The sequence below is a fragment of the Zootoca vivipara genome, chromosome 13 (assembly GCF_965207765.1).
Source record: "Zootoca vivipara chromosome 13, rZooViv2.hap1.1, whole genome shotgun sequence".
NCBI classification, from domain to species: Eukaryota; Metazoa; Chordata; class Lepidosauria; order Squamata; family Lacertidae; genus Zootoca; species Zootoca vivipara.
In genome coordinates, this window is record NC_142596.1 from 13,407,635 (window position 1) to 13,424,447 (window position 16,813).

At 43.4% G+C, this 16,813-nt stretch overlaps 1 protein-coding gene across 1 annotated transcript in view; it reads right to left on the reverse strand.

The window, feature by feature from the left end:
• The window catches only part of FBN1 (fibrillin 1), a 213,098-nt gene that overhangs the window by 81,292 nt on the left and 114,993 nt on the right, over positions 1-16,813 (reverse strand). The window contains exons 16-23 of the mRNA XM_035132327.3: positions 14,972-15,094; positions 13,667-13,819; positions 11,154-11,207; positions 10,096-10,221; positions 6,266-6,391; positions 3,928-4,047; positions 2,707-2,844; positions 848-898 (exon numbers count right to left, since the gene is read on the reverse strand). Coding sequence (XP_034988218.3) covers positions 848-898; positions 2,707-2,844; positions 3,928-4,047; positions 6,266-6,391; positions 10,096-10,221; positions 11,154-11,207; positions 13,667-13,819; positions 14,972-15,094 — 891 coding nt within the window. The remainder of the gene's footprint in view (positions 1-847; positions 899-2,706; positions 2,845-3,927; positions 4,048-6,265; positions 6,392-10,095; positions 10,222-11,153; positions 11,208-13,666; positions 13,820-14,971; positions 15,095-16,813) is intronic.

Genomic DNA, 16,813 nt, shown 5'->3' on the forward strand with positions numbered 1-16,813 from the left:
GTGTGTGCAAACCATTGGTCACACAACACACCCTAGATATTTTTGCAGCCCTAGGTGTTACACCACAACTTCTCACATAAAACCCTTATCCTCTGAAGCTATTTGAGAAATGGATGGTTGTTACTCTTGCAGGAAGAGAGAGGCATGGAAGTGTGCATGACCACATCTTTATGGAGATTGCATGGCCATCAGTTTCGTTTCCAGTTCCATGAATTAACATGCTAGTATTCATTGATGTCAATGGGGTTTAAGCAGCCTTTGCAAACCTGAAAAAGTTTCCAAGTAGTGTTGTGTGTTGCAGATCCTGTACCATGCATGCAAAAGAATATGAGGATCATGCACATGGACATATACAAGTCCCAACTACCAGCTGACTGCTGGAGCTCCCATAGTTCCATGAGTGGCGTTATGCCCAATGATCATCTGCATGGACAAAACCAGGTAATTGAAGCTACAGGTAGGTAGCCATGTTGGTCTGCCATTGTCGAAACAAAATAAAAAAAATTCTTCCAGTAGCACCTTAGAGACCAACTAAGTTTGTTATTGGTATGAAGTGTGCATGCACATGGAAGCTCATACCAATAACAAACTTAGTTGGTCTCTAAGGTGCTACTGGAAGGAATTTTTTTATTAGGTAATTGTAGTGTTAGGCTCTCTACCTGTCAAATTTGGTTCACAGGAGAGCTGGACAAGATAAGGATCCTGCCTACCAGGCCAGATCTAATTCCTCATCCTTGCTCTAAAGATCTGTTAGGCACTGTGATCTTCCATTGCAATGTGAGAAACGGCACCAGAATTTTTTGTTTCTCCACTAACATGTTTCCAGTTCCAGAGCAATAATACATACCTTCACACTGTGTTCCTCTTATCCTGGAAAATCCCCTCGAACAGATTGAATCTATAAAAGAGAAGCAAAGAACATTGTAGTCCAAAGCTCAAATTTCTTTCACTGAACATGAAACTGCATCTGAAACACAGATCAGACCTTTTCTGCATGGAAACTTCCAAAATAACAACAATTAAATGAGCAATAACAGTTAAGGGAAGGGGCTGCAGCCTGAATAAGGGACACAACAGTGATTCTTAGTGCAATATTAAGCATATTTACTCATAAGTAAGTCTCACTTTGTTCTCTTTTGACAACCAGCGCCCTAATAAAAAGTTAAGACTAAACCCACTTATTACACAGTATTTATGTGGTAAGTTTGCTTAAGGCCCCTTTGTACATTACAAAATTATCATGTATGCAATGTATATGTTAGAGGAAACGTAAGTTGAGCAGGTAATGTGTATAACAACCTGTCACGGTACACATTCACCCATGGAAAACTGTGCACACTTCCTGGATAAATATACATAATCTCCCACTAGTCTTTGGGAATGTGCAAGACCCTTGGAGTCCCATCTAGACTCAGGCTGTATATATGTGTAAATAAACCATGTATCATAAAGACACCACAGTCTCCACTTTGCCTCATCGTCCAAAAGAAAACACAGGCCCTGAGTAAAGCATGCCTGCAACCTCTGGAATCTCACACCATTTGTGAAGATTGAGGTGGTCTGCAGCATTGCAGTGTATTCTGTAAAGTGTGACAGTAATGCACATCCCCTTTTAATCACAATTAATATAATCATGCTAGGAATTAATATAGACCCTTAGAGAGAGACCTCTCTCAATCAAGCTGCAGCTTAAGCAATTGAGTTGAGCCACTAAAATGGAAGAGACAGAGCTGGAAGGTTCCAAGCTTCCTAGTACTTTCCTGCTAAGCAAACATTTGTAAAACGCTTTGAAGTGTTTTAAAAATCAAGCAGTGTATAAGTTTTATGAAATAAATAATGCATTTAGCATGTACTATATCAGGCCATGACCAGAACAACATTTGATCCAGACTTCTACAGGATCTTCCAAGGGGGGTATTAAAGCACCCAGGGCTTTATTGGAAGATGATCAATAGCAGAAAACAAGCTTTCTTGAAAGACAGCCCAACATTACTATACTTCTCCAGAAATGTGCAGCTGCAAGAGGGTGTGATTTAGGATGCACACTCAGTTCATACAGATCAATAGTGCCCTGCATGAAGTATAGTATATGTACACACACTCCTCTGGAATGTACCTGGGTTCCATGATAAGCAGACATTCCAGGGATTGAGGCAGATGAGCTGATCAGAAAAGGCTACTTCATCAGCAGAAAGTTTCAGCAAGATCCAGCATTTCTAATGAGGCATATGCTGGGGTTCTAGTTGCATACCTTCATCCAGCAATCCTTCCTTCTAAACCAATATTTCTTTGGTGGTATTGCCAGAGTTCATAATCCAAGTGTTAAGAAGACTAACTTGTGCAGTACATAATGTTCAAGTCCATCCCACTCACCCCCAAAAGACTTATCTGAAAAAGCTTGTAAAAACAATTCTGAAACCAGCAGACAGGAGCGAGGCCATCATTAGATGCACTGCTGAGCTTTTAAGTGATGAGGGAAAGATATTCTGTGTAAGCTCAAAGCCATTACCTTTACTGCTATCATATTTTCTAGGGCTTTGTCATGTCATGAAAGTGAGGGCTCAGACTGAACCCCGCCTGGCAAATGATCATCCAACACCCCCCCCAAAAAAAAAACATCCAGAGATGATTTTGCCCTTTCTACTGGATGCTTTCTTCTAATGCTCCAAATAATAATTTGCCAAGGACACAACAAAATGGTCTTACCTCGCTCACATGGAACGCAGGGACTACCCCAAGCAGCACCCAGAGAGGAACAACACTGAGATTTCAGAGTGGCCCCATTGATATTGATCTCACACCTGCCGTTCACTATGGTCTGCCAACATGTGCCTTTAACAGTCTCTGCAAAGGTAAATAAAAATAAAATAAGATGTTGCCATTTAGCAATAGATCATGAATGACTATTCAAATATCTTTACCCAGTGTAAGTGAATTCTGGTGAAAACGAACTCAGTTATCCTCATAAAAACCAACCTAGGAAGAGAGGGCGAGCTGGTGCCAAACGTTTTCCTCTGCTTTCGCTTGGACCACATCAGCAAGACAGAGATAGGGGTCTTGTTGTCTGGGCAGCCAGTTTGCACCCTAGGGAGGTCACTTCAGTGCTGCTAACACAGTTTGATTTCACCCCTTGAGGCACACTCCACTGTCTCTGAAGACAGATGGGTGCCAACATTGTTGCCGTCACAGGGTCTGGTGACTTCCGTTTCAGTGTATCTGAAGAAGTGTGCATGCACACGAAAGCTCATACCAATAACAAATTTAGTTGGTCTCTAAGGTGCTACCGGAATGAATTTTTTTATTTTGTGTCAACATAGTTGCCAACACCCACCAGTCTTTTAGTCTGGAGCTTCCTTCTTGTTTTTGAGAAGATAAAATCAGCTTCTGTCTTTTGCCATCCTCCTCCAGTACTATAGGCAGGATGCCTCTGAATATCAGCTGCTGGGCATTATGAGCAAGGAGTGTGTTATTGCACTCAGGTCTTGCCTGTGGGTTGCTGGACTAGGGGGACTTGGGCCTGATGCAACCGAGCTCTTTATGTTTTTCCTGCCCGTTCAAACCTAGTAGTTGAGATGTGTGCCACCACACTCATCTACCTGCCATCTATTCCCAAACCACAGCAACTTTATAAATTTGCCACCTCTTTTCATTCCAGCTCAGAATGTCAGGTCAGTCTTTCATCATCTGTTGATTCACTACAATACCTCCTCGGCAATTTTTAATGCAATGTGAAAGGATACTCTACAGACACTTTTTAATATGTTCAAGTAAACAGTGAAGCAGTGATTGGAATACTCTTTAAATTATTTCACTTTTATTTCATGGTTATTCTCAAAAAGCTTCCTGAAAACTGAAGAAGATATATGTATGTCAATTATAACAAAAATATTTTCCAGCCAATAAAGACAGCTCAGAAGAAGAAATTACCAATGCAGATGGTTTTTGTTGCATCCAAAGTACTTTCAGGGGAACATTCACAGGCAAAAGAGCCAGGATTATTTTTGCACACGCCATTAACACAGGGGCTGGATACACACTCATCAATATCTAGAAGAGAAACAGTGAAAATTAGTGACCAGCAAAGCTTCAGATTGCTCCTTTCTGTCTGCTCATCTAGAAACAAAAGGATTCTCTTGTTGAATCAGAGATTTGTAGATAAAAGCATTAACATTATCAATAAAAAACAATTAAAAGCTGATATTAAAAAACATTTTTAAATGATCAAATGTAGCAAAAAGAAATAAAATACTTGCCAGCATTCTATTTGCATGTATAGGCTTGCTTACAAAAAAAATGTTTTAAGCAGGTGCCAAAAAGAATACAGCAATGACCGCTCCGCACATCGAAGGGGGGGGCGACCTTTGCGTGGTCGCGCGCAGCCCCTTGATCCCATAGGGCGACTCCCTGGTAGTTCAGGACTGGCACCACCTTCCCAGGCAGGATGCCAGGGGTCTCTGCCTACCCCAACCTAGCATCCAATCCTGCCTGGGGAGGTGTTGCCAGGGGATGGCCAGGTAAGGGGAGGGACTTTCTAGCACACACAATAGAATTTGAATCCTACCTCCAAGCACTAGTTGGTTCCAGAGCTTCTCCCACCCTCCACACCCTCATTGAAGTTTCTTTTTCAGGTGAACCTTTTCCCACAGGTACACAGGTGCTGCTATGTCAAGGTTGCTTTTGAAGGGCCGGAAAGGAATTTTCCTGCATTGGCTGGTTTTGCCTTTCCCGTAGCAATACGTCACAACTTTGGCTGTTTCAGGCATTGGGCAGAATCTTTGGCGATTTTCCTAGAGGGAGGGGTGTGAGGCAGAGACCTCACCCCCTTGCAGCAACAAGATCGGGGTATTGGGTGAAGCATTGACCATACCAATAGGCGTCATCGCTTCCCCCTTCCAGCGGTGGCGAATGGGGGGCGGGCTCTCTCTGCTTGAACATATGTTCTCCAGAGCCAGCCCCAACCCCCATACATGTGGATAACCCGGATGCCTCCCAGAACCCCAGCTGGGGACTGGGAAGGATAGCGCCCAATGCCTGAGCCAAGGTCTCCCTACATCTGAATCTTAATAAAGTTGTGGCCAATTTGAATCCCATAGCACATTGTATTGTGTCTTTATTCCGCTCAGGGGTTTGAGGGACTCTGCTTGTCCGCACAAAGTCTTCTGCCTGATGTCAATAGGCAGGGAGTTCCAAAGTGCGGGTGCTGACATACTAAAGTATTGATTTCTTACAAGTGTAGAACAAGTATTGTGCGGCTCCGGTAGGAGTTGCAGTTCTGCAAACTGAAGTGGTCAAGTGAGCATAGATGAGGGTAAGGATTCTGCAAGTAAAATGGTCCCATTGCTCCAATTTACTGTACAGTGGATGCTCGGGCTGCAAACATAATCCGTGCGGGAGGCACGTTCGCAACCCGCAGCGTTTGCACCCCGCAGCACCGCATCTGTGCACGTGCGGGTCACGATTTGGCGCTTCTGCACATGTGCAAAGCACTATTTAGTGTTTCTGCACATGCGTGAGCGCCGAAACCCGGAAGTAACCTGTTCGGGTACTTCTGGGTTCGCGCAGTGCACAACCCGAAAAGACGCAACCTGAAGCGTCTGTAACCCAAGGTATGACTGTATGGGTTTCAACTTGTACATAAGGTAGCCTGCAAACCCAGAAGCTCCATACACATGCCAAGGTACACGTAGGACCAAGACAACTGTCTACCATAAAAAAAACCTATAAATTCAAACTTTACTTTATGCATACAGTAAAAATGCAAATCTATTCACTCTTCACATACAGTCCACTGTTAACCCCAAAGTTTCAAGGGACATTGCTTTAGTCGTTCCAGCAACAATCCTACAAGGCTGGTCACAGCTGTTCTCATTTAAAACTGGGGAACCAAGGTTGAAGGACAGCAATGTGCTCATTGGTGCCCACTGAGTCCAATAGTCCTCTGGGATGTGAAACCAAATCTTCCCATTCCCTGGGATCACTGAACACCTAGCTGCAGCTAAATTCCCACCCGAAATATCCTTTGGGAATGCAGATTATATATACCCACCCCCAAGTGTAATACACAAATTCAAAAGTCTCATGGCATACTTATAAAAATACAACAGTTCCAGTCTGCCTTAAATGGAATTCATCCCTCATGTTGGCAAATAAGCCCACATTTTATCTGATCCAAATATAACTCCAGAGATACAGTGATTTAAAAATAAATATATAAAAAAATCAGATGCTCAGAATAGGTATATCATAAAGAGGTGTTTTCAATTACCTTCACATGTTTGTTGATCAGGCTTGTACACATATCCCTTGGGGCATGTGCAAGTGAAGCTTCCAGGAGTGTTTCTGCATTGCCCATTGTCACAAAGCAATGGGTTCAAGGAGCACTCATCAATGTCTGCAAAAACAATTAAGTGTGTCATCAGAGAGACTAAATAAGATTTTGTTCTCATGGGAAGCCATAAAAGACAACTTTTTTTTTTACAAGCAGATATGTTTCACTGATGGGGATGTTTCTCTTTGTTCTGTAAGAGAAATGCTAAAGTTGAATATTAAATCACCGGAAAAGGAACAAGTATCAGGACTTTTAGTGGTTTACACAGCACTAGTTCCCAAACTTCCTACCTCTGGCAGGAAAATTTATATTTCCCTGTAAATGAAAAGCAGCAACAAGAAACTCTGTGCCATCAAAAGGGAATTGCATAATAAGTGTATTTTTTTCTTTTCCAATGTCATCACCCTTTCTAACACCATATGGATGATATGCAATCATTAAAAGAGCCAAATGATGTGACCCAAGTGCACAATTCAGATAAGCCGGCCGAGATGAGTCAATCAGTAACAAATGAGGAATTGCAAAGACACAAATCAAAAGTAAAGGAAAAGAAAAGCAAAAATATTAAAACAGCAAGGAAAGCAAAGATAAGCCGCCGTACCTGGAAAAAAACAATGGCAGAAATGATTCAATCTACTTCCACCCGGCCCAAACAAAACTGATCTACGGGGTAACAAAGGGAAAGGTAAAAAGGGAGCAAAGAAGGTAATTCCCCAGTTAACGCTTAAGGAGGAATCTCCGAAGCAGAGCCTAGAAATAAACGGAACAGTGGAAGTAACATCTCAGAGTCCCGGCAGTAAGACAACCAGTAAATTAGATATTGGAGAGGATGCGGCCCTCAAATATGAAGGCAATACACCCCAAGTCTCATCCCAGGTAAAAGGCTGGAACCTGATTCTAACCCCCCCAAAACTTGTATTTGCAAACTACCCGAAACCGAAGGGTATCCTTACAGGGAAAGAACAAATAATGAATTCCCTGGACATTCTGAATGATATGTTGCCAGGAGCAGTAAAGCCAAATGATATTATTTCCGATATGCAATCATTGGGTCAGCTGAATATTAATATAGTCTTCCCAAGGCCAAATCAACCTCTGCCCCTTATCAAAGTAGGATGTTTATAGTTCCACCTGAAAAGATGGGGGATGGCATTCTACTCCACTTCAGGCACCAAGTTTAAATTAAATGGAACACATGGTTCTCTTCACTCTGTTTGTTGTTGGATTCCAAGTCCCATCAGACCCAGCCAGCACGGCCCATGGTCAAGGATGGCAGGAGTTGCAAGTCAAAAACATCTGGAGGGTCGAAGGTTCCCAATACCTGCTCTTGATGTTTCTGACTACATCTCCCCTCATCCCTTACTTGGGCATCCAGGCTGGAGCTGATGGGAGTTGGAATCTAAAATATCTGGAGGGCCCTAGGTTGGGTAACACTGGGCTACACTCATGGGCGTACCCAGGATCAAAACTAGGGGGGGCAAGGGGAGGGGCCAAGGCACGGAAGGGGAGGGGCCACAAAGTGGGCGGGAACAGCGAACTCGCGCTCCGCCGGGCTGTGCCCCTCCCTAGAAGCAGGGCTGGTGGGCGGAGGCGGAGCCCAGCGTTCCCGCCCAGCGTTCCCGCCCGCCGCGCCGCGCTCTCTGGTTCCCCGCCGCGCTTGGCCTTGCCAGAGGGCGCGACAGGGAGCTGGAGGGAGGGCGCAGCGCGGCGGGCGGGAACGGCGAACTCGCGCTCCGCCGGGCTGTGCCCCTCCCTAGCAGCAGGGCTGGTGGGCGGAGGCAGAGCCCAGCCCAGCGGAGCGCGAGTTCAGCGTTCCTGCCCACCGCGCCGCGCTCTCTGGTTCCCCGCCGCGCTTGGCCTTGCCAGAGGGCGCGACGGGGAGCTGGAGGGAGGGCGCAGCGCGGCGGGCGGGAACGGCGAACTCGCGCTCCGCCGGGCTGTGCCCCTCCCTAGCAGCAGGGCTGGTGGGCGGAGGCGGAGCCCAGCCCAGCGGAGCGCGAGTTCGGCGTTCCCGCCCACCGCGCCGCGCTCCCTGGTTCCCCGCCGCGCTTGGCCTTGCCTGAGGGCGCGCCGGGGAGCTGGAGGGAGGGTGCGGCGCGGTGCGGCGGGAATGGCGAACTCGCGCTCCGCCGGGCTGTGCTCCGCCTCTGCCCACCAGCCCTGCTTCTAGAGTAGGGCAGCTGCCCTAACTTGCCGCATGGTGGGTACGCCCTTGGCTACACTAACTAGAGAGAAAATACATCCACGTGGACAAACACTGAAAAACACACAGAGAAAGAAACATCTAATGATTACACTGGTGCTAGTTCACTATTTCTTGTGTTCAAGAATGGGGGGGGGGGAGAGAGAGAAGCGTTTCTTTATTTGCTGTATTCAAGCAAGACACACCAGAACTTTCAGGCAGCATTCATATGAATAAAACAGACAATGTGACCGGGGGTGGTGGTGGGGAGTCACTCAGCTGCATCTGCCTCAGGAAGTGTTGTCTCTGAGAGGCTCAGTTAATGGATTTTAAAAAAAAATCAATGGGACCGACAATGAGGAGAAATCAGAATATTTAAGGATGTGGTTCCCAACATGGGGAACATGATTTTTAAGGGGGGCAACTCGAGAATGAGTTAGACCAAGTGAATGACCTTTTAAGCTTCCTCCACATGAATAGGAGTTCACTTTTTGAATCATAAGAATTATATGTCACTGGGGGTGGGATCAGGATTTTAGAGATGCTTAGGTGGAGCATGGCCAAAAAAAAGGTTGGGAACCACTGATTTAAGGCATAAATGCTAGCTTGTAGGGTAGCCAGCAATCAGTTTCGGAGGAGTGTAGCCATAACATCACAGGTGCTGGGAAAAAAAGTATTAAACCAAAACAGAAGAAATGGAAAGGGGAACAACAGGCCGACCAATCCAACACACTCTCCAAGAACAGGACGTGTCAGCCTGCATCTCCTTTCCAAGTCAGTCCATGCAACTCAGACCACAGTGTGGCTTCAGGAAAAGAGCAGGTGCCCCACAGAAAAAGGTAAAGGTAAAGGGACCCCTGACCATTAGGTCCAGTCGTGACTGACTCTGGGATTGCGGCGCTCATCTCACGTTATTGGCTGAGGGAGCCGGTGTGCAGCTTCCAGGTCATGTGGCCAGCATGACAAAGCTGCTTCTGGCGAACCAGAGCAGCACATGGAAACACCGTTTACCTTCCCGCTGTAGTGGTACCTATTTATCTGCTTGTACTTTGACGTGCTTTTGAACTGCTAGGTTAGCAGGAGCTGGGACCAAGCAACAGGAGCTCACCCCTCGTGGGGATTCAAACCTGAAGGAGGCTGAAGCAAGAGTCTAAACCATAGGGAACATAGGGATCTGCCTTATGCTGAATCAGACCCACCAGTTCATCTAGCTCTGTGCTGCTCACACTGACTGTCAGCAGCTCTCCAGGGTTTCACAAAGTGAATGTCTCCCAGCCCCTACCTGGAGATGGAAGGGGTTGACCCTGGGACTGTCTGCATGAAGCGAAGATGCTCTGAGCTACACCCTTCCCCAACATTCAGAACCCCTCCAGCCTATTTTACATGGGGGTGGGGGGAACCCTCCAAAATATGGAGATTGAATTAGTATCTGCCAGTCTGATAACAGGAAGACAGGATTACAAAGATGGAAAAGAAGCTAGCTAAAACACCGGGGAGAAACAAGACAGACAAATCAGAAACACTAGATGGAACTAAAGCAGAACAATGAGGAATGTGTTAGATAGGAATATGGGAAACTTCATACCTAAGCAGTTTTTCCCGGATGAGTCTACTTCGTACCCAAAATTACAGATGCATTTGTAGGTTCCACGCAGATTTTCACATATTCCATTGGGACAAATGTCAGGATCCAGTGCGCATTCGTTGATATCTAGAAAATGGAAGGTGTCAAGATTATTTTTCACCCTGATGGAGGATCATTTTCTTTAGTCCGTATTTTCAAACCAACTGGCCCTAATTTGTATTCCACTCTACCCCCACCCAGACCAACATACAGCTCAGAATTCACACTTCTCCAAATTTTGTGGTCCACTTCTTGGCTCAAAACAGATATCAAGGTGGCACACATACTTCTCCCCCTTTCTTTTTCTTTTTAGCCTCACAACAACCCTGTGAGGTAGGTTAGGCTGAGAGACAGTGACCAGCCCAAAGTCACCCATTGGTGGGGATTTGAATCCTGGTCTAAAGATCCTACACCAGCGCCCTAACCACTACTCAACACCAGCTCTCTTTTAAACAAATTTCAAAAGGTATTTAAATATTATGTTTCATGTGTTCTTTAATTCTTTTTTTAAAAATCACGGATTAATACCAAAAAAGGCAAAGGACTTATGAATAAACCCATGTGAAATTGTGCACATACCCAGAAATAACAGATTAATCGGTCCATCCCTAATTTTTTATCCTTTCAGAACAGTAGGAACATAAGAAGCTGCCTTATCATTTAGTCCATTATTGTCAATGCCAGGGTTTCCTAAACTTGGGTCTCCAGCTGTTTTTGGACTGCATTTCCCATAATCCCTAGCTAGCAGGACCAATGGTCAGGGATGATGGGAATTGTAGTCCAAAACAGCTGGAGATCCAAGTTTGGGAAACCATGGTCTATGTTAACTGGCAGCAGCTCTCCAGAGATGTTTTCCAGCCCTACCTGGAGAGGCCGAGGATTTAACCTGGGACCTTCTGCATGCAAAGCAGATTATCTACCACTGAGCTACGGTCCTTCCCTATTACAATTATTAGTAATTATGTTAGTCTATACAGTCCTTAACAATGCCAATACCCATTGGTTTTGTACAACCATACCTGTTCCTGCTGCTGTAATACCTGGGCCACTGCTACAAAGTGCACGGTACTCTTCTGGGGAGGGAAAAAAGACAAATCAACTTATTTTTAACACTTTAATACAGGCTTCCTCAAACTCGGCCCTCCAGATGTTTTGAGGCTACAGTTCCCATCATCCCTGATCACTGTTTTAGGGATCATGGGAGTTGTAGGCCAAAAACATCTGGAGAGCTGAGTTTGAGGAAGCCTCCTTTAATAGATGCATTCAGCTCTTTCAAAACAACGGTGTCAGAACAGAGCCTTTATAATACCAATAATCCTTGCTGGAAGTTGGAACTGGTGACCCAGTCTGAAGCTATCACTGCTGCTCCCACCTAAATTGAAATCAATCTAGAACAGGTGTGGGGAACCTTTGGCCCGTGGGCCGAATTAGGCCAGCTGGGCCTCAGAGGTTGGCTTGCCAGCTGTTTTGGACAAAACTACATCCACCGTTCCCACACCTTATGTCTAGCCGGACAGACCCATACTGTACATTCAAAGCACATAGCTCCCTGCCCATCAAAGAATCCTGGGAACTGTAGTTTGTTAAGGGCACTGAAAATTGCAGCTCTGAGAGGGGAAATATAGTTTACAGGATTCTTTTAAATAAATATTTATATATGCAATTGAAAATTTTACAGTACATTAAAGTAAATGGAATAAGAAACAAAAGAAAACAGAGAATAGCAACAATAATGAAGCAACATTAAAATGTAATTAGAGCTACAAAACTATATGTAAATAGATATCGCTCATGTATATACATCAGTTCATGAGTCAAAATGGTTCCAATAAATACTTTCCAAATATCATTAAATTTGTCTATATATTAACTTCGCCTGAAAGCAATCTATTCACAGGTTGCAAGGGCTGTCATGTCGTCCATCTAGTTCCCAGGATTCATAGGGGAAGCCATGAGTTTTAAATGCATGGCCCTATTCATTCAGAGCAGACATATGAAGTCTCCCTCCCGAGAGCTGCAAGTTCACACCACAATATGCATTTCCTGAAAAAAGTCAGTCTTCCAACCCCCTGCCCCACACCCACATCCTGAAAATCAAAAGCTGAAAGCTGTCCTATATTTTACCCTTCATGAGCTGGCATCTCTAACAATAGGAGAGGTGCGCAGAACAGCCCAGAATAAATTGTTTCCACATGTGCAAATGTTCTGTTAAATTAATTCAAATACAAAACAGAAGTTAATGGCATTGAGCCATTTACATTTACAAAACGTTTCAGCTCTACTGTGTAAGTTGCAAAGGGAGAGCCGATAGCAGCAGACGGCACTGTGAAGACCTTTTCCTGGTCTGATAACTTCCCAGCATTTTTGCTGGTATTTTAACTAACGTGGCCTACAGTGAAACGGTGGACAACAATTCCTCCTCAAAGTTTGCACATCAGCTAAAGCCAGCTTAATTGGTTTCAAGTGATCTTTATTCTCTGTCTCTGTCTTAAAACTGCCAATTAAAATAAAAGTTAAAAATGTACAAGCTTCTCAAGGTACCTTTTCCTCAAAACCAGTGAGCCAATTTCAGTGCTAGACATTCCAGAATACTGTTTTTCTGAGGTATTTGGCCAAGAGGCTACAGTGGGGTTTTTATTTTATTTAAAAAAATGCACACAATCTGAACAGAGCTTCCCATTTTTGTGTGAGAGAGATATCCAGATAGATGATAGATAGATAGATAGATAGATAGATAGATAGATAGATAGATAGATAGATAGATAGATATAATGCATCCATAATTTACAAGCATAAATATATGTAAATTATTTGGCAATCCCATTTTTGTTTCTCCCCCTTCCTCTGTTCTCTGATGATATAATTATAGACTGCAAAATCTTCGAGACAGGGTATTGAGAAGCTTACAATATCTAATCCTTCATAAAGTGCCACACAAATATATGGATTATTATTATTATTATTATTATTATTATTATTATTATTATTATCTGTCATTGGAACAAGATTTGTTGGAAATCTTGCCTAGTGCAATTTGTGGTAACAGAACAGACTCTTGTCACACATCAGGTTGAGCTTTCTCTCCAAATACAGTGAACAAGCAGGCTATAAATTGGGGAGGTGCAAGGATTTTGTGCACCTTTAAGTGTATGCCATTTTTTATGTCATGAAGATACACAAATTTGAAAGTAAAGAAAAGAATATACAAAACAAAAAAATATGTAGAAATGTACCAAAATAGAATCTGCAATTGACTTTCACTACAGGAATTCATACTATCAAATTCTAAGGAATATTCACTCAAAAAATTCAGCTATCACGACTCATGACCTATGCAGTTTCACAAGCAAGCAGCTTTCCCCCTCAGCCGCTCAATACACTAAGCAGAGGTTTTTAAAAATACACAGCAATATGTACCGGTAAGATATACAAGATTTTAAAAATGTACCTATTAAGACATTATTAGAGTGTGCCCTGCTGTGGCAATTTTGAACACTTTTAAAATTATGACTAAAAGATGCAAAAGTTGTACCTGAACTTTGTGCGGGACAAGGCCGGCAAGGTTCTCCAAAGGCATAGTCAGTGTTGGCACAACAACATTCTGATTTAGTGACAGCTCCAGATAATGGTTTAACACATTGACCTCTCCTGTATTCACCATAGCATGTGCTTCGCATATGTGTATCTAAATGCGAGAGAGAGAGAGAGAATCAATAAGATAACCAATTCAACAACAATAATGCCACAAAGATGTAGGAAAATGCCATACTGCTAAGGTTAGGTTTAATATACTGTTCGACCCCCCACCCCACCCCACCCAAAGCTTCTCCTCTTCTGCACCCCCCATTCCTTTTATTGTCTAAATGCTGAGCTATGGAAAACATTCATTACTGCCAAGCGAATAGGGTTTTTTATTTTTCTCAAAAATCCCCCACTGGTCTTAGTTATAATGCATATGTCCTTGAAAAGTATTAATCCAAATGTAACAAGGCAAGTCTGACCAACTTTGGATAATCCCAGCTGCAGAACAAATGAAAAGGCTGTCAAAAGTAATTTAGCTTAACTTTAGATGTTTCAACCTCTTTGAGAGACAACCTCCCTGAAGACTTCACACTCTGCTTAATAAAACAATTCAGCTTCCTCTCTTTGCACTTTTTAGTCAAGGACTTAAAATGCAGAGGAAAGTCAGTTTTGCTTGGCTAGGGTGTGGTCTGAAGGCGCATGAAGCCACCACCTAGCCGAAACAAAAAGAGGTCTTGATCTGGTCAGGGCATTCAATTAGTTTCTGCCCAGGAACCACACACATGCCTCCTCGGGTTCCACGCATAGCTGCCAAGTTTTCCCTTTTCTCGCGAGGAAGCCTATTCAGCATAAGGGAAAATCCCTTAAAAAATGGGATAACTTGGCAGCTATGGTTCCACGATGAACAAAAGGCAGGGTATAACATGTCAAAAATTATATTGCATAGTACTGTATTGTACTACCTATCATGTTCAGTGCTTGTTAGGAAAGCAGAAGCACATGGTCTTGATCAGGCTTCCTCAACCTTGGCCCTCCAGATGTTTTGAGGCTACAATTCCCATCATCTCTGACCACTGGTCCTGCTAGCTAGGGATCATGGGAGTTGTAGGCCAAAAAAATCTGGAGGGCCAAGGTTGAGAAATCCTGGTCTTGATGGTCCGTCCCCTCTTCTCATGGAGACTTACCAAAGACATATCCTACCATAACACTTTTCTACCTGAGCTAGTTTATGAGTCACAGTGGCATGTTCTACAACTATTTGTGGTTTTTAATCTAGAGTTGAATTGTAGCTGCCGGCATAATGAGCTTATCTTACCAACACACACACGCCCATCTAGTCCAACGGCAAGGCCAGGGAGACATTCACATCGGAAGGAGCCTTCGGTATTCACACAGTGTCCATTCATGCATATTCCAGATGTCTCACACTCATCGATGTCTGCCAAATAACAGAATAGGTTACATAAGAAATTAAAAATTAAAGCAGTTTTCATTTACTTGAGCTGATATGTGCATATGCCATTTTGCTTATTCATAGTATATCCAGATAAAAGAGAAAAGGGAATTCATTCAATAACTTGTTACTTAGCAAGAGTAACTTAAAACAACATTAGCTCATCCCATGAAACAAAAGCACAATTCAGAGGAAGCTGTCGCGTTCTCCGAGTGGGATAATTATAAAACCTCCAAATTGAATGTTCCTCCTTCACAAAGGATATATTTTCATACAGTCCCAGGAGAACAATAATCCAAAAATGAATGATAATATGCAAGAAAACTATGGGAGGGAGGAATAAAAACCATTTGGGTCGTGTTTCACAAGAGGGCAAAAATTCTTAATTACCAAATCTCTTTTCTATCAAGCTTAAATAGATGCTTAGTTCTCCCAGAACCCGGGAGTCACTTTGTAGAAGTGCCTGGCAGACAACAGAGGCAGAATCCAACAAGGAGAAGCCTAGGAAGGACATACAGTCCCCTTCCTCAAGGTTTTAAAAATAAGGTTGTAACCTGACAGGACTTATGCTGAAGTACGCCTATAATGTGAAGGAATAAAAGTGTACCCTGGGCAAAAAAAACACAAAAAACTTTAGCCAAAAAGAGCTCAACAACTATTGAAAAATGGCAACCCTACATATCACTGTGCCCTACGGGAGATACCAGAAGGTCCATTTTGAATGCTAGAGGAACTGGGCCTTTAGTGTGGTGGCACCAACCCACCTAGTGGATATACTTATCTCAGTCTGCATTGGAAGTATTTTTAAATGTTTGTATATACAGAATTGTTTTTCATTGTATATTTTATTGTTGTAACCTGCCCTGGGACCTTATAGTAAAAGTGGGGCAAGAAATGGAATGAATGGAATCAACAAACAAAAATCAGAAGCTGGGGAGAAGAGGGGTCAGGTGATACTCAAAAGTTTCTGAGTCAGTTTTATTCACTGATCTAAGCAACTACTATGTTATTTCTCCTGCTGGATTTAAAATAATTTTATTACATTGTTTGCATTGCTTTTAAAAGTTCTATTTGTGTTATACAGTCATACCTTAGCTCCCAGACACCTTGAGAGTCAAACGTTCTAGTTCCTGAATGATCAAAAACTGGAAGTGAGTGTTCTGGTTTTCTTTTGGAAGCTGGATGTCCAACGGGGCTTCTGGGGCTTCCGATTGGCTGCAGGAAGCTCCTGCAGCCAATCAGAAGCTGCGCTTTGCAAGTCGAACATTTCGGAAGTCGAACAGACTTCCAGAACAGATTCTGTTCGACTTCCGAGGAATGACTGTAATACTATTTTCGCAAGGAACAATTTTTAGTGATCTAAGCTTAACAGACTGGGAAGTGCTCTATGAAGCTGTTCCTTCTGATGGTTTTGGACCACCTCTGCCTTGCCCACAACTTGGGTGGCTGGGTCTAATTGTGTCTGTCACAGACGGCAAACTGGTACAAGCTTTTGGTGCAGTGCCAAAGTTCAGACAAAGGAAGTTTCATTGGAATAAGTGAGCCCATTGGTCTAGTGGTTCCATTCCCAGTCCTACTTGGGAGATGCTGAGGTTGAACCTGAGACTTTCTGCATGTAAAGCAGATGCTCTATGACTGAGCTATGGGCCCTTCCACCAAAGGTGTTAAGTCCCACAATGAATTTTATTTTATCTGCTTTTTTGT